Source organism: Stegostoma tigrinum, chromosome 14 (genome assembly GCF_030684315.1).
Source record: "Stegostoma tigrinum isolate sSteTig4 chromosome 14, sSteTig4.hap1, whole genome shotgun sequence".
NCBI lineage: Eukaryota > Metazoa > Chordata > Chondrichthyes > Orectolobiformes > Stegostomatidae > Stegostoma > Stegostoma tigrinum.
Window position 1 is genome coordinate 63,274,613 of NC_081367.1, and position 26,902 is coordinate 63,301,514.

The window sequence follows — 26,902 nt, forward strand, 5'->3', positions numbered from 1 at the left end:
AGTTCTACACCTAGTTATCCCTTTGGTCCCACTTGTCCATGCCGACTAGAATCCTAAATTAATCTAGTCCCCTTTGCAAGCATTTGGCCCATATCCCTTTAAACAGTTCCTATTCCTGTACCCATCCAGATGCCTTTTAAATGTTAACTGAAAGAACTGCAGATATTGTAACTCAGGAACAAAAACAGAAGTTTCTGGGAAAGCTCTGCAGGTCTGGCAGCAGCTGTGAAGAAAAACATCAAGAGTTAACGTTTTGGGTCCGATGACCCTGCCAATGAACTGGAGGTGCTTTTCCAGCAACTTCTGTTCTTGTGCCTGTTAAATGTTGTAGTTGTACCAGCCTCAATCACTTCCTGTGGCATATCATTGCACACACACCCCACCCTCTGCATGAAAAAGTTGCCCCTTAGGAACCTTTTACATCTTTCCTGTCTTACCTTAAACATATGCCCTGTTGTTTTGGACTCCCCTACCCTGAGGAAAAGGCCTTGGCTATTCACCCTGTCCGTGCCCCTTGTGATTTTATAAACCTCTATAAGGTCATCCCTCTGCCTTTGATGCTTCAGGGAAAATAGTCCCAGCCTATTCAGCTTCTCCCAATAGCTCAAACCCTCCAACCACAGCAGCATCCTTATAAATCTTTTCTGCACCCTTTCAAGTTTCACAACATATTTCCTATAGCAGGGAGACGTGGATTGAATGCAGTATTCCAAAAGTGACCTCACCAAGCTGTCTGATGAAGGCTTTAGGCCCGAAACATCAGCTTTTGTGCTCCTGAGATGCTGCTTGGCCTGTGTTCATCCAGCTTCACACTTCATTATCACCAATATCTTGTATAGCTGCAATGTGACATCCTAACTCCCTTCCTCAATGCACTGACCAATGAAGGCAAGTGTACTAAATGCCTTCTTCACTTTCCTGTCTACCTTCAAAAAACTATGAAACTGCACTGAGAAATAAGTTAATTTTTCCCAAGAAACACATACACTGATTTGACAAGTCAAAAAGATATAGGTTTGCCGTTGACCCTAATGGCAACTGCACATCGCTCCACAGAACATAGAACAGCACAGCACAGTACAGGGGCTTCGGCCTACGATGTTGTGCCGACCTATTATCCTACGCTAAAATCAAACTAACCTGCATACTCTTCATTTTACTATCATCCATGTGCCTATCCAGGGGTAGCTTAAATGTCCCTAATGTACCTGACAATATGTTTTTAACATTCACATTAAGATCTTCCATTGGAGATTTTTGTCACCAACTTTGTAAGAATTTGGAGGTTATGTTCAGACCACAATTTCCTCTGACAATACCATGCATGGTGGCCACTTACATTTGCACTGAAAGGCAAAAAGCAGACAGCTGGAAACTCTGTTGGTGATTACAAAAACCCAAATTATCACAGAGAAAAAATGGCCATTGCCACTGCAAGAGAGGTCCAAATTTACATTCCCTTGCTAACTGAAAAGCCAGCTCATGTACAGGTTATTCTCGATTATATGGAGTTCAAAGATATTTTATGATAAATCTGGTTCTTATGGTCTACAAGACTTTTAAATTTAGCATCACCAATATAATTTTTTTAAAAAAGATGCTTTATTCCTGTCGGGGCTGCTCTCTTGTTGCAAAGAGGGAAGACTGTGGTAGTCTAACTTGAAGGTCATGGTGCGTCAGACAAGAAGGGAGGTTGAGATGGAGAGTCCAATACCTCAGCCAATACGTTGTTAGTACTTCACATTGTAAGCCAGCTGGCCAGCCAACTGAATGAACCAACGCCCTACATTAGCTGCCCACTCAAAAACAAATATTGCAAATTCTATTTTTTGTGAAGACTTCCCCTCCTGTCATACCGTAGGGGACCATTTTAAAAATAGCTTAAAGCAGGGTGCAAGCTTTTATGCAGGAAAGACAGATTTGTACCCAAATAGCCATGATCTCAAAACATTCCAAAGCACTCTGCAACAACGTATATCGACACAGCATGTTTAATATACTAAAACATTCCAAAGTGCTCCATATGAATTATCGTTAGTTAGAATTTTGACGCTATTTATCAGACGTCAAAGGTCATTAGGTAGAGTGCAGGCATAGCCAGAGTTTTTTTTCCAACACACGTTTCACAAAATTCCAATATCACTAATGATTTGTTCCCCATATAGGTATAAAATTCACCCAGCCAAGCTCTCAATCAATTATCTCTTAATTAACATATAACCATCCCTTGTTTGGTCTCAGGCATCCCTTCCAGACCTTCTAAATAACAACATTTGGCACTGAGCCACATGAGGAGATATTACAACAGCTGTACATAAAAAAGCTCTCTCATGGAGGCAGGTTTTTATGAGATCCTAAAGTAGCGAGATACAGGAGGTGACAATTGGGGGGATGTTTCTGAACTTAGAATGTAGAGAGCTGAAAACATGGTAGCCAATGACGGCGTTAATGCCTTATGGAAAAAAGGCACTCCAGAGGAGGATTTTGAACGTTGAGGGCTGGAGGGAAAGTAGCAAGGGCAAGATGCAACAAGTGTGAGGTGATGCACTTTGGTAGGAGTAACCGGAAGGCAAAGTACAGGGCTAATGGTAAGATTCTTAGCAGTGTAGATGAGCAGAGAGATCTCGGTGTCCATGTACACAGATCCTTGAAAGTTGCCACCCAGGTTGACAGGGCTGTTAAGAAGGCATACAGTGTCTTAGCTTTTATTAATAGAGGGATCGAGTTCCGGAACCAAGAGGTTATGGTGAAGCTGTACAAAACTCTGGTGCAGCTGCACTTGAAGTATTGTGTACAGTTCTGGTCACCGCATTATAAGAAGGATGTGGAAGCTTTGGAAAGGGTGCAGAGGAGATTTACTAGGATGTTGCCTGGTATGGAGGGAAGGTCTTACGAGGAAAGGCTGAAGGACTTGAGGCTGTTTTCATTAGAGAGAAGAAGGTTGAGAGGTGACAATGTGAAACATATAAAATAATCAGAGGGTTAGATAGGGTGGATAGGGAGAGCCTTTTTCCTAGGATGGTGATGGCGAGCACGAGGGGGCACAGCTTTAAATTGAGGGGTGAAAGATATAGGACAGATGTCAGAGGTAGTTTCTTTACTCAGAGAGTAGTAAGGGAATGGAACACTTTGCCTGCAACGGTAGTAGATTTGCCAACTTTAGGTACATTTAAGTCGTCATTGGACAAGCATATGGACGTACATGGAATAGTGTAGGTTAGATGGGCTTGAGATCGGTATGACAGGTCGGCACAACAGAGGGCCGAAGGGCCTGTACTGTGCTGTAATGTTCTATGCTTACCGAGGCGCGAAAGATGGGTGAGGGAAAGGTGCAGCTAAGAACCTATGCTGAATAATTGATTCCCAGAACACAGAGGGTGGGTGTGCAATTTATTCCATTGAGAAAGAATGAGACACATGCTATTTTCATGGAGGATAGCATTAATTTAAAAGAATACTGCAAAGATATGCCCAAAGATTGGGAAATGTTTAAAACAGCAGCAAAGGATGACTAAAATAAAGTTTAAAAATTGGAGTACAAGAGAAGATTAGCAAGAAGCTTCTGTAAAAGCTTCTACAAGTATATAAAAAGGAAAAAAAAACAATTAATGTAAGAATTGGTCCTTAAAAAGAGTGGTCATGTCAAACTGTTCCTAATTCTTGTGTTTTTATATCGGTTTTGTTTGTGGGGAGGAATCTGTTATTGATGTGAGAATGAAGCTATTGAAGGAGCCAACTGGTGGAGGAAGGGAATGAGGTGAAAGGGCTAGAGGTCCCAGGCCAGGTGAAGGCTAGTGAAGAAACTGTCATGTGTAAGATTTAAGACATGCTCCTAACAATGTTTGCACAAACATGCACCCGGCTGCTGGAGAGGGGTGGGATTCACCAAGGCTTGAAAATTACATCCACCCCAGAGAATTTGATGCCGTCCCATCAGCCTGATTAAGAAGTATGTCAGGAATGCTCGTAATCTGTAACACACTGCAGCTGTAAACAGCAAAGCAATGATCAGTATGCATTCGACCAAGTGCTACAGCTTGGCAGTCACCAATGGAGACAGTGATGAATGTGGCCTCCTTTTGCAGACTGGAGGCTTGTTTAATACCAGCTCAGAATCATTGCCACAGTTTTAAAAATCCTTCTCCCCTTTTTTACTGTCCTGCAGTGAAAACATTTCTCTCGATGTTCCCTATTGCAGGAATATGATATTCCAGCACTCAGGCAATATCTTCTCCCAGTTGTGATCACTGAACAGGGGGTCGCCTCAGAACCGTACAACACGGAAGGCCAGTTGGCCCATTGTAATCATCGCTAGCTTAACTTTTTTGGCAGCTCTCAATTAGCTGCAATCCCTCTGCTCTTTCCTCACACTTCACCACGAGTTCCTCTCCAACCATTCATGAAATCGTCTCTGAAATCCAGCTGTTTAACAAAACTTGGAGCACAAAGCTAATTTTGTTTCATTATTTACAACAACAAGTATCATCAATTGTCACCCTGTTTCAAAGTCTTTTTGGAAAGAATGTTCGCCGTCCTTACCCAGTCTGTTGACATGAGACTCCAGGCCCATGACAACATGAATTAAGCTTAGCTCAGTTCAAGGGCAATTAGGGATAGGCAAAATCAGCACCTTGTGAACAAATTAAAAGGACTAATTTGCTGTGTAAAACAATTCTCCTCATTTCAGCTCAGATTCTTCTGCTAATTGTTTTAAAGTGTGCCGTCTGATTACCAACAGTTCTGACAGTGAAAGAATATTTTTCCTTAATTACCCAAAGTAAACACTTCATGACTTGAATGCCTCTATTAAATTTCCCCTTCGCTTATAAATTGCTCTAAGGAGAACCATCCCAGCATTCAAGAGGCACCTGGATGAGTACATGAATAGGAAGGGAACAGACGGATATGCATCCTGTATCTGAAGACAGTTTTAGAATGGAAGGGCAAAATGTAGGCTGAAGGGCTTGTTCCTGTGCTGTATTGTTCTTTGTTCTGCAGTCAGTCCACATTAACTGGAGTCCCTTGTCCCTGGAAGTAGTCGAACTAATCTTTCCCGTACCTCATCTTAAGGGCTTGACGTTGTCCCTGAAATGCCAAATGGCTTAAAAGCAGGTATGGTGCATGTATGGAATGAGCTGCCAGAGGAGGTGGTTGAAGTGGTTACAATTACAACACTTAAAAATGCCTCTGGATGGGTATACGAATAAGAAGGGTTTAGAAGGTTATGAGACAAATGCTGGCAAATGGGACTATATTTATAATAGGATATCTGGTCAGTATGGACAAGTTAGACTGAAGGGCCTGTTTCCAAGCTGTGTGAATCTATGACAGTGAGTCTGGCAGCATCTGTAGAAAGAATGTAGAGTTAATGTTTCAGGTCAGTGACCTTTCTTCAGAACTCAATGTGGCTCAGTGGGCAGCATCCTTATCCAGTCTAATTGTTGTGGATTCAAGTTCCTACTCCAGGGCTTAAGCCCACTAATATCCGGCACAACATTGAGAGAATGCTACAGTGTCAGAAGTACAACATTCAGATGAGATCACGAGCTGAGGCCCTCCTTTCTCTCTTAAATGAATGCTAAGATTTGGCACGGCTTTCTTGAAGAGAAGAAAAGGTGCCCCTGGTGTCCTGGCCAACATTCATTCCTCAAGCAATGTGATTTAAAAAACTGATTATTATGGTGCTGTTCATATAGCTTTGTTTAGGGGATTGGTTAGCTCAGTTGGTTGCACCAGCTGGTTAATAATGTTGAGTGAAACCAACAGAGTGGGTTCAATTCCTGTATTACAGGGATTACCATGAAGGATTCTCTGTCTCAATCTCTGCCCTTTCCTGAAGCTTGATGACCCTCAAATTAAACCACCACTAGTTGGTGCCCGCTAACAAGAGAATGGGACAATGGTAACTTTGCTCTGCTTTGGCTGCCATTGACGTTAAAGCACTTTGTGATGTCTGGGACAAAAAACAAAGTTGCTGGAAAAGCTCAGCAGGTCTGGCAGCATCTGTGACGAAAAATCAGTTACCGTTTCGGGTCTGGTGACGCTTCCACAGAATCCAGTAGTCTGGTAGTCATCTCAGGTGGTGTATAAAAGCAAGCATTAATTTACTTAGTACATCATCCAGGATTGATGTGAATACTCCAGGTGAGGTGGAAAATGTGCTTTCGAAAACATTCAATACTCCTTACATAGATTTTTAACAAGATACATTGTATATTATTAACAGATAACACAGTACGGAGCTGGAATAACACAGCAGGCCAGGCAGCATCAGAGGATCAGGAAAGCTGACATTTCGGGTTGGGACCCTTCTTCTTTTCCGAAGAAGGGTCCTCAACCCAAAATGTCAGCTTTCCTGATCCTCTGATGCAGCCTGGCCTATCGTGTTCCTCCAGCTGCACGCTGTGGTATTTCTGATTCCAGCATCAGCAGTTCTTACTAGCACTTGTACATTATTAATCTACTTTTAAAACTAGATATCTTTTCGAATTTCTCCAACAGCCTTGTTAACTTGTCCTGCCATCTCCAAAATTTTCTTTATGCAAACACTCAATTCTCCTTACTCCTGCATGCTCTTTCAGGTTGTAAAAAAACTTTGCTTCTAAGGAAGACCTCCTCTCAATTCTGTTTTAATATGGAACAATTATTTTTCATTCCACGTGTATTTATTTATCACATCTTCAGTGGGTTCCAAATGCAGTGAACATAGGAACAGAAGCTCAACACTCAACCCTTGTGCCTGCTCCACCAGTTAAAAAGACCACGGCTGTAGCTACATGTCAAATCTATTCGTCTGCCCTCCCTTCATATTACTTGATACCCTTGCTTAACAAATTGCTTTTGAAGTGCAGCTATTATGGGTAAGCAGATGCATTCAGCAACTAACTTGTGCAAAGCAAGATCTGACATTCCAACTATCCGAGTTCATTCCACATTCCATGACCTGAACAGATAACATCCCTGAACACTCATGCAACACGCAGGTGTAGATTTGCTCCATCAAAAGTGCCGATACTGCCTTCAGATTGGAGCTGATCAGCCAGAATCCAAGGGCAGATCCATAAGTATGTAGGTAGCCTGGGCCTGAGGCCAGAGAGTGCAGACAGAAGTGAAAGGTCAGCATAGAACACAAACATGTGAAAATTTCAGCAAAGTGCAGCATCCACACTATGACTGGAGTTGGCCTACATAAAACACAACATTGTAAGAAAAGGCTCCACCGCTCCCAGCAGCAAAAGAGGAGATCTGTAAACTTAACAGAGCACCTTTGTCTTGATAATCACAGTGCCAACACTAATGTGTCATTGCTATGGCGTACCAGGCATATGCCATGGTTTGCTAGAGGTTCAAAGCTGTTCTCTTGTCACAGAGGACTGAACTGTGACTGCAACACAAGGCATTTAGGTACCAAAGGGCAGAGAAGGACATGGATTCCAGGGAAACACTTGACCAAACTGAAGCATAAAGCTCACACAGAGTGATTCTTTTCCCCTGCCAGCTTTTAGGGAGGATGGGCAGAATGTCAAAATTTGCTGGAGCCTTTGAAACAGCATCACCCAATGTTGAGTTGCACCTGAAGACCCACAAGAGTGGCAATCACATGATTCCCATTCTAATATTGAGGTTTCCTCAGCTCTGAGTCAGTTTCAAAAGAAAGACAAAGGGGATGAAATAGTCCTGGTCAGGCTTGAACTTAACAACATGGGAATTGCATGCAAGCTGTGCGCTCCAACCCACAGCACTGCTCCCAGAGCCCAATATATGGGCACAGGTGATGACGAACAACATTGCTCCGTTTTACACCCCGACTCCATTTTCTTTTCCATTAGGGACGTGAAGGCACTTCATGAACAACAGACTGCTTTCAAATGTCATCCTGTCACAAAGGTGAAAGGGGGGGGGGGTAGGGGCAGCCATTCTGACACAGCAAGATCCCACAAACAGCAACCAAATTATCACACACAGTCATAGCCACCATTTGGATTTTCATTCCCCAGCTACTGCCCGAATTCTGATGGACTGAATTTGAATTGCTCTGCACACCCCCAGCCGCCTTGTTCCCAAACCCACTCCACAACCCCATCAGTTGCACAGCAGCTCAAAAGGCCTTCATTTTTGCCAACTGTTAGTCGCAGTATGCCTTAAATCAAAGCCCAGCTCCCACTTGAACTGTATTAGACAGCAAAAAAAATCTTCCCAGCAGAAGATGAAACTCCTCGAGAGTGTCTCATTTTAACAATCTCATTCGGCGTGTCCGCTCCATTTGCTGATAAAGATTAATGCAGGCACTGCGGCCTCCCTCACCACATTTAAATTAAAAGAGACGATTGAAAAATTGTCCCCTGCACCCTTTTACATTTCTGTCAATATCAACAGCAGCATATACAGTAGAAGCAGAGAATCTGTTAAACCGTTACCTTCTTTGCTGCCCTCATCTTGAACAGCGTAAGAACTGTCAGCGAGTCTATCTATCAAGGCAACTAGACACTGCTCAGAAAATGCACAAGTATAGAGGGGCCAGCTGTCTAGTCTCTCTTTCACGTGTTCTGCCCTCCTTGCTTGCTTGTTCTCTCTCTCTCTCTCGCTCTCTAAATTCCAGTTCATGAAAAAAAAATGCAGAGTCCAGAACACACCAACACCATCTACTGCACTGTTTATTTCTCTCTCTTCCTTTCATAGATAGCTCCAGAAAAAAAAAAATTCAACCTTCAAGTTATCTCCTGAATCACTGCAAATGTTAAAAAAAACGTAACCTCGCTTTCCTGCTTGTTTTCCAACTTACTAGCCTACTCCGACAGGAGACGCAGCGCATAATCCGAGAGGTTGTCCATTGTTTTATCCCATTAGCATTTTGTAAACTGCATCGATCTTTCCCTTTCTCTAAACGCCCTCTGGAATTTGCAAAGGCTTCTGGCTAACAAGCTTCCAAATGTCTTGAAGCATCATCAATCCCTCGCTTCAGTAAGCTCTTTCTTAACTTCTTTGTTTCACTTTTCTCCATGAAACAATCTTTGAATCCTGGCAGCTCATCTACTCTACGTTGCCTTGGCTACCTTAATGCCCGCTAACATATGGCAGCCTGGTTCACAGCCAAGTTTGCAACAACAACAACCTACATTTATATGGTGGCACAAATACAGTCAAATGTCCCCCCAGTCGACGCAAACACACAATTTAAAGCTGTCCAAAAGCCCTTTCCTGGACTGTTTGGATTATTTAATCTCTTATGATCACTTTCTACAATTTTGCCTGGCATTTATTCGACATGAAATTCTCCCCAGTACCCAACTGTAGGTGGCTTTGCTACATGCAATGGTAGTATCTCAACCTCCAGGCCAAAAGACCCAAGTTCAAGTAACCATGGCTTTCTAGTTAGAAGTTGTATTTTGGGGGTTATAACTCTAATGATCCTGAGTGCTGGCATGAGTTTCTCACAATTGCAATGGTCTACATTTTCCTCCATTCTAACTACATGAAGACTTCTATGCAAATATTCCTGGCTTGGAAACTTAACGCTTCTTCTGAGGCAACTGATTCCTCTGAATTAGCCTGATTCTGCAACTAGCAGACTCTTTCTAACCTCTGGAATCTTTTGAACTAAAACTCTGAAACTTTTGTTCTGAGGTCAAATCTAAAACAAATTGCCTTATAGTGTGTACTCTGCCTGTCATGAACCCAGCAGTATAAACTTTTTATCCTTTAACACTCCACACTTCTCCTAAGTAAAGATCTGACATCAAGTAATAAAAGATGATTTCAAAACAGGTGATTAAGAACATTAGAAGAGGAGGTAGGCTTTAAAGAAGTGAATTAATAAATGAGGTGATAGAGAGACAGAGATTTAAGGTAGAAATTCCAGTACACTTTTCAAAAATTTGTTGACATACTGAGCCATTACAATTATACATACATTGCCAAAACAGCTGAATCTCAGAGGTAAGGTGTGAACATCAGGACTGTATTTGACTGAGTATCACTTCATGGAGCCCAACAGAACTATAATCAATAGGAGCTTGGGGAAAATCTCTCTGCTGGTTGGACTCATATCTAGCACTCATCAAAGTAACTCATCTCAGCTCCATAATATCTCTGCAGTGGCTCCTCAGGGTAGGTATCTTCATGAATGACCTGTTCAAAGATTTTATTACTTACTTCTGGAGTAAGTGGAAATAGTCCAAGGGTACGGACACTACCACCTTGCCAAAAAGCCCCCTAAGTTCTTTTTCTTAGGGTCAACTGTTTTCAGCTGCTTCACCTTCTCATCCATTACAAACCCAGAAATAGGAAAATTTGCTGACAATTGTACACTATTTAACATAACATGCAAATCCTCAGTTACTGAAGTAGTTCATGTCCAAATGCAACAAAGCCCGGGTAATATCCAGGTCTGGGCTGACAAGTGGCAAGCAATGACCATCTCCAACATGAGAGAATCTAATCATTGCCACTTGACATTCAATGGTGTTACCAATCACTGACTCCCTCACCATCCTGGGGGTTACCACTGACCAGAAAGTGAACTGGACAAGCCATATAAACACAGTGCCGACATGAGCATATTGCAGGATGGGAATTTTGTAGAGAGTAGCTCACCTGCTGACTCTCCAAAGCCTGTCCATCAACTTACAAGGCACTAGTCAGGAGTATTATTGCATGCTCCCTACTTGTCTGAATGAGTCCAGCTTCAACAACATTCAAGAAACTTGACACCATTGACGGCAAAGCTGTCTGATTGATCGGCGCACACCCACAAACATCCTCCTACTCTCAGCAGCAGCAGGGTGTAGAATTGATAAGGTGGCTGTAGGAATTCACCAATGTTCCCTCGACAGCACCTTTCAAACCCACATCCACCATCTACAAGGACAAAGCTCTGAAGGTGTATAGCAACACCATCGCCTGCAAGTTCCCCTCCAAGCCACAAACCATCACTGTTCCTTCAGTGTAGCTGAGTTAAAATCCTGCAACTCCCAACTTAATGGCATTTTTGGTCTGCCTACCCCACCGAGGACTGCAGCGGTTCAAGAAGACAACTCAACACCAAGGGCAACTAGGGATGGGCAATAAATGCTGGTCCAGCCAGCTATCTCCACATGACAATGAATGAATAAAAACAACTCCATGGTTTAGATAGCCCCATTATTGTAGCAAATGAGAGCATTAGCATGAAGAGCTATCAGGACAGGTAAATAAAGTGTAGCCTGGGTAGTAGGTTTGAATGAGTGCCTTAAAGGCAGAGAGGGAAGCAGAGCTTTGGGAGATTGTCTGTCACAAAGAATGAAAACATGGATGCACCAAACTGGCAAAGTATAAAGTGGATGGGTGCATGGATCAAAGAGGGTTGTAGAGCTGCAGGAGATTACAGTGATAGGAAGGGTGAGGTGTGGGGGTATTTGAAAACATCTGCCAGACCAGGAGTCAGTTTAGGCCAGTAGGTAATGGAATAAAGGATTCCTCGGACTTAAGTTAGATCACAGACAGCAGATCTGTAGCGGAGCACTAGTTGAAGAATCGTGCAAGGTGGAAGCCCAATCAGGGTAGTATTTGAATGGGCAAGTCTACAGTAACAAAAGCATCCATGAGTGTGCCCGATTACGGCAGCACTTAATTCTCTGAGATAGCACTTAAATGCCACCTAAGCAACACAAGTTAGAATTTGAAAGGTTTTCTCTTACCTCAGAAAGCTGTGACCATGATGATCTGATTGGCTTGAACTGTACGACTATTCTCTCGTCTGACTTCTGCCCTGCTGTTTGCACATTCTGATCTGCATCCTCATCTGAATCTCCGTTATTCAGGGTCAGAGCCTTCTCTTTATAGTTCTGATAAAGTACTGCATTTTCTGCAAATGAAAGTCGACGATATGCAAGTTGTAAGATTTGTATTTCCAGAATAAAATACACATCCTTGCGCGAATGACCCCTGTGTCCTTTAAATCCAATGAAGCTTTTCCTGAAAAGTAGTCAGTCACTGTTGCAATGTAGGAAATATGGCAACTGACCTGACACAGCAAGATCCCACAAACAGCAATATGGTAATGGTAAAGATGACCTGTTTTTAAGTGATGTTGGTTGAGGGATAAATATTGGCCATAATACCAGATAGAACTTCCTTGTCTTTCTTAGAAATAGAGCCATGGAACCTTTGTGCTGCTGAGAGAGCAGGAAGGGTTTCATGTTAACATCTCACAGAAAAGGCAGGAGTTCTACTAATGCATAGCGCATGCTTGAAGAGGGCTCAGAGAAGTTACCAGGATTACAGAGGTGAGTGATACCAGGTACGTGGAGACACTATTGAGAACTTTGATCGCTTGCTTCAGATGAGAAAGAGAAGGTTCAACAGAGATATTCAAACTTATGAATGATTTTCATTGAGTAAACAAGAATAAACTGACAGGAAGATTAAACCAAACATATATTGAATGAAGCTCATTGGCAAAAGAACAAAAGGAGAAATGAGTTCTTTTGAGTGATTTGTTGTTATGGTCTGCCTTAAAGGGAAGTGGAAGCAGATTGACAATACCTTTCAAAATAATTAGATAAATACTTTGAAATGAAACATTTTTACTAAACTGGGAAAGAGTGGGGATGAGATATAGTAGGAACTGCAGATGCTGGAGAATCCGAGATAACAAGGTGTGGAGCTGGATGAACACAGCAGGCCAAGCAGCATCAGAAGAGCAGGAAGGCTGACGTTTTGGGCCTAGACCCTTCTTCAGAAAAATCAGAGTGTGAATGAGTGAGCTGGCTAATTGCACAGTTCTTTAAAATAAGTGGTACATGCATGATGAACTGATTAAGCTCTTGTGTTATAACATGAAAAAGCAAAAGAAATAGAAACAGGAGTAAGCTATTCAGCCCATCAAACATTCTGTATCATCCTATATGGTGGCTTCACAGAGTCATGGAATCATACAGCATGGAAACACAGCCTTTGGTCCAACCAGTCCATGTCGATCATAATCCCAAACTAAACTAGTCCCACCCGCCTTGCACCTGGTCCATATCTCTCCAAACCATTCCTACTCACGAACTTATCCAAATGCCTTTTAAGCTGTATTCACGTTCACCGCTTCATCAGGCAGCTCATTCCACACACAAACCACTCTGTAAAAAAGCTGCCCCTTATATCCTTTTTAAATCTTTCTCCTCTCACCTTCAATATATGCCCCCTGCTTTTGATCTCCCGCATGCTTCGGAAAAGACCCTTGTCATTCACCCTATCTATACCACTCATGATCTTCTAAACCTCAACATGGTCACCCCTCAACCTCTTATGGTCCAGTGAAAGAAGTACCAGCCTTTTCAGTCTATTTTTATATCTCTAACCTTCCATTCCTGGCAACATCGTGGTAAATCTTTTCCAAACCCTCTCCAGTTTAATAGTATCCTTCCTATAACAGGGTGCCAGAACTGAACACAGTACTCCAGAAGAGGCCTCACCTATGTCCTATACAACCTCAGCTAGACATCCCAACTCCTATATTCAAAGGCAATGAATCGCAAGCTTTCTAAATACCATTCCAAACATCCCGTCTATCTGTGACGCAAGTTTCAAAGAATTGTCTACCTGAACTCCTGGGTCTTTTTGTTCTACCATGCTACCTACAGCTCTCCCATTAATCGTATAAGTCCTATCCTTGTTTGTATAACCAAAATGAATCACATTTATCCAAATTAAACTCCATTGCCACCCCTCAGCCCCTTTGACGTAATTGATCAAGATCTCTTCTTGACTTCAACTTAACTTTTTTGCTTGTCTACATCATGCTCAACTCCCCCATGGTCCAAAATACTGTATTCCTCTGGTTCGAGAGCATTTCCCAACTTTGAATCTATTCAATGATCCAGTCTTTACAGCCACCTAAGCTAAAAAGTTCCAAAAGTTTACAATCCAGGGAGAAAAAAAACAAATCTTTTCATTTTCATCTTAAATGGGAAATCTTTTACACTGAAACCAAATGCCCTGTTCTAAATTTCCTCACATGGGGAAGCATCCTCAGAATTTCCTGTCAAACTCCCTCAGAATCTTACATGTTGTAAGTAGATCATCCTCACATTCTTTGTAACTCCAATGAATATAGTTCCAACTTACTCAACCTTTCCTCACAAGACAATCCCTCCACCTAAGGAATCAGCCTAATTTGTCTTTTCTGAACTGTCTCAAATGATAGTTTATCCCTTCTTAAATAAGGAGACCAAAACTGTACACAGTACTCCACATGCAATCTCCTGATTCCCTTGTTTAATTGCCACATTTCCCCAGATTTACATGCCATCCTCCTTGCGATAAAGGCCAACATTCCACTTGCCTTTCTAATTACTTACTGTACCTGCACACTAAAATGTTTGTGTTCTATGTTAAGCAGCAACAACAAACTCTGTAAAGCATTAATGACTGACAAAAACTGATCTCAGTAGGAGGGAACTATTTATAAGCTGCACTGATGAAATGACAAGAATTTGATTGATGGTTGGCACCAGCGTTGGAGGCATGCCCAGTTTGCTATGCTTCAATTACATAGATCATGGAGGTTCTTTTCAAAAGAGAAGGTAATTCCAAAGAGAACGCAGTGTACCTAACTTTTGGACTCAAACTGGGTAGCTATTACTTTGAGAAAATCATTTATGAAATTTTACATTTTACACTGTGTCTAGCATGATCAGCAGAACTTCTCATTTTAAAATGTGCACTCTCTCCAAATCAAAGTTGACACAAAATCTTTCCTTTTGCTTTGGAAGGAAGATGAGGTATAAGGGTCACTGAATGCCAGAAGCATGACATCACCTGGGGGTGAGGCACTGATACATTTTGAAACTATGCCAATTAGTTTCATTTTGCTCAGGTAAACAAAGCAACTGCTAATCTCATCAGATAAACCCTTCGTACAAACACATGGAGCAAAGGCAAGAGCATGGGAATGGGAGAAGGCTATTCAGCCTTTCAATCTTGTGGTGCTATCCAATTTGCTCATGGCTGATTTGTGGCTGAACTACAACAATGCAACTGTCTCACCATTTTGGTAGGAAATCATTCCAAATTTCCATCAGTTGTGTGAAAAGGTACTTGCTGATATAACCTTTGAACAGAAAGCTTCAAATTTTAATGACTATTTTTCCCCTTTTTGTTCTGGGCTTCCCTCACCAGAGGGGGAATAAAGTTTCTCTCCATCCATACTATCAACTCGTTTAATTAAGCCTGTTTGAGGCACTCAATCTAATACCTTCAACATTCATTCCCACTACCACGAGCACCATCTGCAAGGTGCACTGCAATAATGCCCAAAAGCACCTTCCAAACCCAGGACATCCACCACTTGGAAGGATAAACACCACCATCTGCAAGATCCCCTCCAAGCCACTCACCATCCTAACTTTTAACTACATTGCCATTCCTTCACTGTCACTGGGTCAAAATCCTGGACCCTCTTCCTGCATTCTGAAGAAGGGTCCAGAGCCGAAACATCAGCATTCCTGCTCCTCTGCTGCTGCCTGGCCTGCTGTTTTCATCCAGCTCTACACCTTCTTACTAAATTCAGGGATGTCTGGTAACAGGCTGGTGATCGACGTTCAGATAACCGCCAAGGTGAAAATTAGCCCAGTGCAAACTGGCAACAAGCACACTGCAAGTTTTTGAATGTGTTACGTGCAAACTGCCCAAGGATGATACGTAAGAATTTGCATTTTTTTTTACGTCCTGCTGTATTCCCTTATTCTTCTTTGTGTTTCAATGCTTCAATTCCAAGTGTATTCACTAGCGTTCCATATAAATGAATGATCAGTCAGTATGGAACTGCACAGCACGGCATGAGTCCATTCAGCCCATTGTACCTCATCTGTTTCTTTGAATGAACCCAATTAGAATCCTTCACCTGTTGTTTCCATTCAACATCCCTAACAAAATCCCACGCTCATGATCATGTTGCTGTTTGTGGGAGTCACTTGTGTCCATATTTTCTCCGTTATCACCATGATCATATCATCTTTTGATCATTAACTACTGCATTCCACATGGCAACATCTTTACCAGAGACTACTTGTTAACTTGTCTGTACTCCTTTCCTGTACAGTAAAAATTTTTTTTTTCCTTTTATTGGTATTCTTGCAAATTGTCTTGATAAGTGCAATATAGAAAACTCCAACAAAATGCGTCAATTCTCAGCAAGACTAAAATAAAATCCTGATATCAATTTGACCCACTGATTAGCAGGTACACTTCGAGGGTAGTTAAACAGTTGCTAGCTTGTGGAAAAATCCTGATGAAACGCTGAGATACGGGCTGGAGATGTGATGGTCCAAAGCTGGTTGATGAACTTTTTCTCTCATGATAGCTATTGTCGTTATTTCTGTCCTCCTTTTGCCCCTCGATTATTCAATAATTTTTGATTCTTGCTAGTATTTTCTACTGGGAAGACTCATGCAAAGTATTTACTCAACTTCATTTATACAACTCCTATGCCATTACCTAGTTTGCCATTATTATTTCCCTAGCCTCATTCTCTAAAAGGCCTATATTTAATTTGGCTTCTCCCTCCCTTTTCATATATTTTAAGATGAACTTGTTGTCTATCTTGATATTACTGGTAAGTTGACCCTCCAAGTTTAAATTCCTTCTTTTGTTGTCATCTCATGTTGGTTTTTAAAACTTTCCAAATCCTCTGTCTCCCACTAACTTTTGCTTCATTGCATAATTTTCCTTTCAATCTGATGCTATCCTTAAATTCCGTAATTAACCATGGTTGGCTTATCTCCTTCCTCTCACTGGGATATGTCTTAAACTCCTGAGGTCTGAGGAAAAATCACCAGATCTGAAATGTTAACTCTGATTTCTCTCCACAGATGCTGCCAGACCTGCTGCAATTTTCCAGCAATTTCTGTTTTCGTTTCTTAAACATCTGCCATTATTTCTCAAATGTCCTTGCTGATAAACTCCTTCCCCAGTCCACTCTGCAATTATCGATGTGAAACTGGGATTGATTCAAAATGCTTTACAAAATCGTGATGGGCACGGTTAAAGAGAATAGCCAAGGTCTTTTCCTCAGGGTAAGGAAGTGCAAAACAGGGTGGCATAGGTTTAAAGTGAGAGGGGAAAGATTTAAAAGGGCCCTCTTTCATGCAGAGGGCGGTGCCTGTATGGAACGAGGTGCCAGAGGAAGTGGTGGAAGCCAGTACAACTACAACATTTTAAAAGGCATCTGGATGGTCACATGAATAGGAAGGGCTTAGAGCGACATGGGCCAAATGATGGCAAACGAGACTAGATTAAATTAGAATATCTGGTTAGCACGGACAAAGTGGACTCTGTGCTGTACAATTCAATGACTCTATGACTATTTGTTTGTAGATTTTAACATCAGCTTTTTTCCAGTATTTATGGTTTGGAAGAAACCTTGAAACTGCGCAAAGGAAAATTACTTCTGACGCACTATCTGGAACTTTGAGTCTTTGACACAGTTACGTATCCCTGTGTATAAATCTTATGCCTTTAAGTTTCTAAGTAACTTTCTTTCAAGTGAGTGTAAGTGGTTTAACACACTGTTCTCCAGGAATGATAGCATTCTGGACATTTACACTGACAGCAATCACGTCACAGGCATCAATTTGGTATCAGTCACAAAGCTGTTCTTTTGAAATTGCACCATAATGATGTCATTCATTAAGAACACTCAATACAAGGTATGAATCTGACAGTTACCTTCCCCATCAAATGGGCCCTTGTTCGGCAGCTGCTTCTTCTCGAATTCCTTTCCACAATGAGAAGAGAAAAGTAAAAGCAAGTTAGTGTTTGTGATTGCCTTTCTGCCTGCAATCATTCATAACAATCCACCAGAAACATTCTTGTGATGGAGAGATAGACACAGAAAGAAAAAGAGGGAGAAACAGACAGTGAAAAGGTGGGGGAAAAGACAAACAAACAGATGTGCACAGAACTCTATGGGAAAACAAAACCCGTATTTACCCTCTGGATGTGCTAAAATAGGCTTCATTGTCAATGAGAGCCTTTTTGATTTGTAGTCACCATTGCAATGTGTGAATTGCAACAACCTCCTTACACACAATAAGCCCAACAATGTGATAATGACCAGATAGTATATTAGTCAGTGATGCCCACCAAGAGACAGTGCTGGCCATTTAACTGAAGGGAAGCCCCCTTCTCTTTTGAAAGTCACGTTCTGAACTCAATTTGCAGCCAGACATAATGGGAACTGCAGATGCTGGAGAATCTGAGATAACAAAGTGTGGAGCTGGATGAACACAGCAGGCCAAGCTGCTTGGCCTGCTGTGTTCATCCAGCTCCACATTTTGTTACCTCAATTTGCAGCCACCTCAGTGCCTATTAAATTGTTCACAGTGTCCAAGGATATACAGGCTAAGTGTAAATGAAGAGATATGGTAGGGAGCCAAGTCTGGGCAGGATACTCTTCAAAGAGTTGGTGGATAGCTCAGGGGGCTGAATGGCCTCATTCTGCAATGTAGGGATTGTATGAGTTGAGGAATACAAGGTTTATATTGTTTCACTGGCTGATGTCTCCAGTCATTGCACGTGGAGAGTGGAGACATAGGGCAACCTGAACATCTACAGAACAGTTTGGCAGTAAAGAGACAGAATTAGTGCAGCAGAGCCACAAATGGGTGGAGCACAAGGTGGTCAGCACAATTCAAACCCATGACCTCAACAATTGTGCAAGGCAGCAGATCGCAAGAAACACCACCACTGCAAGTTCCCTTTGTAGCCACACATCACTGTTCCTTCACTGCTGCCAAGTCAAACTGACAGCACTGTGGGTGTTCCTCCACCCCAAAAAACTGCAGTGGCTCAAGAAGGCAGCTCACCACTGTCTTCTGAAGGGCAATTAAGGATTGGGAATACAAAGGGGCAACCTTTCCGTGCAGAGGGTGGTGCGTGTATGGAATGAGTTGCCAGAGGAAGTGGTGGAGGCGGACAGCATTACAACATTTAAAAGGCTTCTGGATGGGTATATGAATAGGAAGGTTTAGAGGGATATGGGCCAAATGCTGGAAAATAGTACGAGATTTAATTTGGGATATCTGGTCAGCATGGACATGTTGGACCAAAGGGTCTGTTTCCACGTTGTACATCTCTATGACTCTATGATCTCCTTTGTTCTATAGTATTCCAAGGATTGATGTTGAGAACAAAAACAGAAGTTGCTGGAGAAGCTCAGCAGGTCTGGCAGCATCTGTGAAGAAAAAGATCAGAGTTAACGTTTTAGGTCCGGTGACCCTTCCTCAAAGCTCTTTGTTGTGAAGCTAGGCCCGAAGCGTCATTCAAGAGAGTGGAATGCAGTGGATTAGGTACAATAGCTGGTGCACCTAACATTTAGAGCTCCCAATTTTCAGGTGATTTAAAGATAAAAAAGTTCAGGTGGATCTTGAATTGCAAATTACCTTTCTACTCCTTGATTCAGTTTCTATTTGAGAAAAATGAGTGAAATCTCATAACAATTACTTGCTGAGAAGTTGAAACAGGAAAAGCCCAATGACTACTGCATCACGGAGATATAAGCAGCAGATCAATCCCAGAATAAATCTCACTGTCCATTGTGAGAATTTCTCCTGATCGATGGACTGTGGTGTTAGTGTAACTCAATCATTGTGGCTCTCACCTCACAGTCATACAATTGAGTTCAAGTCAGTCTAGTCACCTGATCATCTAATCTGGACTCACCCTCCCAGTGCACTAGTGAGGGAGTGCTGTGCAGTTGTAAGTATCTTCTTCCATCTGTGATGCTAAATGCAGGGTCCTCCCAAGGATATTTAATAGATCCTGCACTGTTAGTTCAAAGAAGAGGGGCTGAGTTATCATTGGTGTCCTAAATGATACTTATCCCTCATCCAACAACAGAAGAGAACACACGATCTGAACATTATTGGCTTATAGGATCCTGCCGTGCAAAAGATATGCTGCCAAATTATTTCGTTCAGACTTTGCACATGGGCATGGCTGACATCTATCGCCCATGCCTAACAGTCCTGGAAAATTTGGTGGTAAGCCATCTTCTTGAGCCACTGGAGATTTTGACCCAGCAACAAGGAAGAAATGGTGATATAATTCCAAGTCAGGATGGTGTTCTCCTGCAGCATGGCAATTATGACCCTTCTGAAAAGTACTTAATTTGCTGTGAAGAAATTTCAGAGCTCCCTAAGTGGTTAGAGGAGCTACATCAATGCAAGTGGTTACTTCATCTTAACTCAAGTTACGCTGGACCTCAGTCTGATCAAGAGATACAGGGCTACAGTGGATCCTGTTCATACCCAGTTGTAGCCACAGATTGTCAAGCATTGTCACAATGCATTTTTTTGTGGCACCTTACTGTGCACAAATCAGCTTTTGTCTTTCCTACTATACAGTACGCTGTGGAGAGGGAAAAAAACCTCAGTGAGCATAAAGCTTTCTGGGGCACCCTGAGAAGTGTGACAAAAACAGTGGTTCACACTTCACTCAGGGTTGGTCTACACCTCAGTCGTGACGTCACATCTCTCAACGCCTTCAGCCAACAGAAATAAGCTACACTCCACCTGATTTGAGTGAATACCCAGAGGATTTCTAGCTACTCATTGAAACTAATAAATCAGCAGGAGGTGCAAGTGAGAGGCTGAGAAAAATGGGGGAAAAGAACAAGGAATGTGTGTTTAAATTTTCCTGTGACGATCTGATATTACAATAGGCTTGAGCCAAAGGATTAGCTACTTTCACAAGTCTGAAGTGTGGCAGGATGCTAAACTAAAACAACTTATTAGGACGAAAGACAACTCCCATGAGTCTCAGCGCGGCGAGGATAAAAGCAGTGTCCCTGACCTAAGAATTCTTTAGCCCGTCCTCCTGCAAACTTCCTTTCTAACTTTCACTGGCAGAGGTTGAGTTCAGCAACTTTGCAGCAGGGAGTCAAACAGCAATGTGGCAAGAGCACAACTTTCCCACACTCCCCCAGCACGACAGAGCACAGGGGACTGAATTTGGCAGTGGTCTGTGCTCTCAGATTGGACCCTAGGAGCTGGCATCACCTCAGCAGAATGCTTGCTAAGGCTGCTACCCCTGTAAAGGTTTAAACACTCTGCTGGGCAAAGTGCCAAGATGGCTGTGTGGTAGAGAGAAGCCTTGCCAGCTCCCTGGAATTCTTAAACCTTCAAAAACCACAGCCCGTGTTTAATTCAGATTCAGTAACACTCACTAAAACTGTAACATCTTCTAAAGAAGCCATGAATGAAATGTGGCATTGTTTAGTTGCGTAGATGGCTGTCAAAGCCATTTTCTTTAGGTGCACGCAACATTATTCTTTGGTTTCTTTCATTCTTATGATGGGCTCCCGAGTCAGCTGGTGTGAAGCATCAAGGGATATGGAGCAAAGGCGGGAAAACACAAGTGAATGGCAGCTCGGGCTCCAGCTAAGAAAGAATTCACATCTCTACTGTTTCCACAATGTCAGGACATCCCAAAATGCTTTAAAGTCAATGACCCATTTTTTGGTCATTTATGCTGTAAATGTCAGAAACTCAGCAGCCAATCTACATCAGCAAACTCTGATACTGCAGGGAGAATGGTCAGCCAATTTGTTTGAAATACTGATGAGGGACAAACACTGTCAGGGCTCTTGGGGTTCAGTGATAGTTTCTACCTTCAGAGCCACAAGGTGTGGGTTCAAGTCTGATCCTGTTCCAGAGGTGTGTCAATAGTGTGTCTAAACAGATTGACTTTTAGAAACAAAAGCATTGTTAAGGTGATACCTATTTGCTCTGTGGAGTCAACCCAAGGGTTTGAATGTCTTATTCCTAACATCACCACATTATTATTCTGTGATGCTAAGCACAGCATGCAAAGTGCAGAGTTATTCCTGTATCCTTAATGTGACGGCTTTACGCAGCCAAGGATTAGCATCCCCTCTTCTACTAGCGTGACATCTCACATTTGCAAACCAATTTCTCCATGTCGCATTACCAGGCCAAATTCCCAATCTCATCCTAAGTCAATGCATCTTCAATTAGTACAACTGCCCACAAAGATCTGAGCTCCAAGCACATTCGCCAGCACCAACCCTCCCAAGCTTGGCTTGGCTTTGCCTTTCCCTTCCCTCTTTCTTCCACCATCACATATGCTCCATCCCTGATGATAGATCTCTCAACAACATCCCTGGTCCATCACTGGGACAGGGCTCCCTATTGTCATACAGTCCTTATAATGTACAACTCAAAAATAGGCCCATTGGTCGAACTTATCCATGTCAACCAGATATTCCAAATTAATCTAGTCCAGCAATTGATCCATATCCCTCTGAACCCTTCCTATTCATGTACCCATCCAGATGCCTTTTAAATGTTGTAATTGTACCAGCCTCCACAACCTCCCCTGGAAGCTCATTCCATACATGCACCTTCCTCTTGGTGAAAATGTTGCTCCTCAGGCCCCTTTTAAATCTTTCTCCTCTCACCTTAAGAATATGCCCCTGAGTTTTGAACTCCCTCATGCTAGGGAAATACCCTTGCTATTCACCTTATCGATACCCCTCACAATTTTATAAACTTCGATATAAACTTCCTCAACCTCCCACACTCTAGTCAAAAAAGTCTCAGCCTATCCAGCCTCTCCATATAACACAAACCCTCCAGTCCTGGCAACACTCTGGTAAATCTTTTCTGAAACCCATCCAGTTTAATAATATCCTTCCTATAGCAAGGTGACTAGAACGATACACAGTACAGTACTCCAAAAGTAGCCTCACCAACATCAAAGAACAAAGAACAAAGTCCTAAATAATCTCAACATGACGTCCCAACTTTGATTCTCAGTGGTCTAAGCAATGAGTGCAAGCATGCTATATGCCTACTTAACAACCTGCCTACCTATGACTCAACTTTCAAAGAACTACGTACCTGAACCCCTAGATCTCTCTGTTTGACAACATTGTCCAGGACCCTACCATTAACTGTGTAAGTCCTGTTCTTGTTTGTTTCAGCAAAATGCAACACCTTGCACTTATCCAAATTAAACTTCATCTGCCGCTCCTCTGCCCAATGGCACAATTGATCAAGATCTTTTTGTAATCTTAGAAAGCCTTTTCACTGTTGACTACACCTCCAATTTTGTTGGTGTTGTTGAAGGTTTAACCAATACCAATAGGTCTGAGCTTGACTTATTAGCAGTCTTCTAGCAGCCAAGGTTGGGAGAGGTCCTAAAGTGCCTAGAAGTCAATGAAAATGAATCTCCAGGACCAAAAGGTTGAGAGTGCCAGATGTGAAGACATCCTACAAAGCTGCTGAAAATATAAACTCAGGGAAGCCACGGAGAGTATTTATGAGCTGAGGAAGCGGATTGCTTTTACAATCTCAGAGATATTAGCTGAAGAAACTAGCAATTAGTGAATGAGCAGAAATTGGCCAGTGCTCTCAATCCTGCGTCAGAAAGCTATAAGTCCGTGATGCACGAGTGTTTATCATCTCAGATACACAGAGAGATCCTGTAATGTCAGACTTGTCACCTGTAATCGAACCTTCCATTCTTCATAGAATCGTTCTGTACAGAAAAGGCCCCTCAGCCTATCAAGTCTAAACTGCCAAAACTAGACTAAATCTACAATCTTATTCTTGTTGGATCCATAAGAAAGAATCTTTTGGGCTAGTCAAAGAAGAGTAGGGTTTCCTCCCAGTGCACCAGCCTACATTAATCTTCAGCTGACATCAGCAAATTCAAACATCTCTCTATCTGCTGCTGTGCAACAGAGTTTTGCCTCTGATCACTTTGGTGTATTCGACTAATTACTTTAAATCTACTTCAGGTGAGGGATAAATGACAGCTGCAACACTAGTTCTCACCTACTCTTTAAATAGTGCGGTGGAATCTTCACCATCCACCTTGCAGGGTAGAGAACGCTCGACTTAATCTCTTGTTTGAACTATGGCATGCACAACAGTGGAGCAGTTCCTCAGCATGACTCACTCCAGAATTTTCTACTCATGTCTCTCAAATCTGCTGCCGGGGACACAGTCACCAAATGAGGACAGATGGCCAGGTCTAAGATAAGGAGGAATTTCCTCCCTGAGGGCTGTGAATCTTAGAGAATTTTTTTTACCCCAGAGAGCTGTGGAGGCTCAATCATTGAATATATTCAAGACAAAGATCGATTGATTTCATGTTATTTAAATTATCAAAGGATGTGAGGTTGTGCAGTACAATGGATTTAGGACTATCAGCCATGATCCAGTTATCAAGTTGGGACTAAGAAAAAGGAGTTAGGCCATTTGGCTTTTTGTGTCTGCTTTGCCATTCAAATGATCATGGCTGATCATCCAATTCAGTATCTTGTTCCTGCTTTCTCTCCCATACCCTTTGATCTCTTTAGCCGTAAGAATGTTATCTAACTCTTTCTTGAAAACGTTCTGTGCTTCAGCCTCAAATGTGTTCTGTGGCAGAGAACTCCATAGGCTCACTACTCTCTGGTAGAACAGGCTGGGTGGGATCAATGGCCTCAGCCTGCTCCTATTTTCTGAGAGACCTTCAGGGCCATGGGCAGATACAGGCCCTACCAACCCAAAAGGTCAACTTTCCTGCTCCTCTAACGCTGTCTGGCCTGCTGTGTTCCTCCAGCTCCACACTGTTATCTGATTGCAGTACCTGCAATTCTTACTATATCGGAGTTTTACATCAACTAAGCTGCTCAGAAGTCAATTCAGTTGCTGGCAGTGAAACACTGTACAATGCAGTGCTACCTCTAACCCTCCAATATCCTACAGACAGCTCGTGATAACTCAGCTCCTCTTCGTGTGCTGAGTTTCTGCTGGTCACAGCCTCTGTTTCTGCCACATTTTGTAATTCAAGCTGCACCATATCAAGAACAGGCTCCTCCTGCAATCGGTCATCGCATGCTCTGTCAGTGCCATGTCTTCCTGTGACCCTGTGCCAGAGGTCAAGATGCTTGCAATGCACAGACAGGCAAAAGGGCATGCAAAAGACAATTGAAGAGAAAAAGAAAGTAGGAGGAGGAGTTGGAAGGGAAGGAAGGCAGAAATGAAAGAGAAACGGAGGGGCAAAAGAAAGGAATGAAAGAGAGAGAGAGCGCGAGAGAGGTCAGCAGGAAGAAGAAAAAGAAAGGTTTGTCTTGTGCATCAGAAATGAGACACAAGTTGAAAACACTTGGATTTTCCCAGATTCAGCACCCCCACAGGCAACACCTGCAGCAAGTCTCATTCGCCAACTCAGGAGCAGGCTGCAGCCCAGCTGTTTTAATAACTCGGCATGTCGTGAAGTCTCGGCCAGAGTCCTTCCACATAATTACTCAGTGTCACGACAAAGTAAACCCACAAAACCCTCAACAAAGGCACCACCTCCTGTCCAGACACAGCGAAAGTGAGGCCAGCAGATGAGGGGGACACGTAGAAGGAGAGACACAGAATGAGACAGAGACACAAGGAGAATGAGAGACACAGACAGAGACACACCAAGTCACAGAGAGAGAGAGAGAGAGAGAGAGAGAGAGAGAGAGAGAGAGAGAGAGACAGAGACAGAGAGGCTGACAGACAGTAACACAGAAACACAGACAGAGAGACAGGGGGAAACATACCCAGACACAGAGAGCGAGAGAAACAGACAGACAGTAACACGCAGATCGAGAGGCACATGGAAACACAGACAGAGACACACATAGAGAAAGAGAAATGGAAGCACAAAGAAAGACAGAGACACAAGCAAGACAGATACATAGATACAGAGACAAAGACAAAACAGAGACAAAGGCAAAGAGACAGACAGAGAAATAGAGAGAAACTCCCCATGATGCAACATTGTTTGAAGATCACTGGAATGCCCTCCCTAATTGTTAGCTGTCTATAGTAAATACTAATCCACCATAAATTACAGGCATGTCCCGAGCTATGGCCAACTGTATTTCATCTGTCAACTGCACGTTTGCACTCCTCAAAGTAACTAGGAACAGGAATCCAAGCCAATTATTCCCATTCACACTCTCAGTTTCTACAGGAAGTCAAATAACTTCCACAGCAGTGATTGCTGAAGGATTGCACCTGGGATCATTCTGATCTGCTACAACACACAGCACTTCAGCAAGATGCCATTAAATTGAACAATAAACATGCAGGCTGGCTGAGCCGACTAACTAACCAGTCTGACCAATAAACCCCTTATGAAAAGACTGCCATTCAATTAGCACCGTTCACAGCCGCAGAATGTCCCAAAGCTCTTTACAGCAATTCTGAAGAGCAGTCACTGTTGCAATGCAGCAAAAATGGGAGCCAATTTGTGCACAGAAAGCTCCCACAAACGGCAGTGCATTTGTGATCAGATAATCTGCCTTTTAATAAACGATCTTAAATGAGAGATAAACACTGGCATAGAGCCTCAGTTCATCTTCAAGCTAGTGACACGGTGTCCTTTAACCCACGCCTGGGATGTGGCCTCTTTTTTGACACCTTACTTGAAGGTAAGCGCTCCCCTCCCAGAAGCACTGCAAAAGTTCAATGTCCCTTGGTTTGAACTCATTCAACCTGAGGCAAGAGCAACAGCAACTCAGTCACAGCTAGTAATAAAAAAAATAGTGGGCCTCAGCTCCAGGTAGACACAGGCTATCCAGCCTAACCAGTTGCACAGTGTTCATGTGGGGCACCATATTATTCTATCACCAACACCTTTGGCTGGATCAGTCTAGAAGCTGATGTGCAAACACACCAAAACAAGATGTGTCAGCTTAATACAAGAAATGTAATCTCTGCCTGTAAAGAGACAAGTGGAGACAAATGATACGTGACAGTAATTTAACTGAAGAAAATGTGTAAACTGCCCTGACATTGATTTTGCTGCTTATCAGGGCTCGTTGCTTAAATTACTGTCTCCAGTCTCACCCTGTCATGTACTATCTCATGTATTATCCAATGGA

At 42.6% G+C, this 26,902-nt stretch overlaps 1 protein-coding gene across 3 annotated transcripts in view; it reads right to left on the reverse strand.

The window, feature by feature from the left end:
- LOC125457382 (rho guanine nucleotide exchange factor 26-like) overlaps window positions 1-26,902 on the reverse strand; it is a 195,735-nt gene that overhangs the window by 157,540 nt on the left and 11,293 nt on the right. For all 3 annotated transcript variants that reach the window (XR_009446682.1, XM_059651205.1, XM_048541525.2), the window contains exons 3-4: window positions 17,695-17,743; window positions 11,676-11,842 (exon numbers count right to left, since the gene is read on the reverse strand). Coding sequence is in view for 2 of the 3 variants with exons in the window: in XM_059651205.1 (XP_059507188.1) it covers window positions 11,676-11,842; window positions 17,695-17,743 (216 nt within the window). In the remaining variant the exon portion in view is untranslated. The remainder of the gene's footprint in view (window positions 1-11,675; window positions 11,843-17,694; window positions 17,744-26,902) is intronic.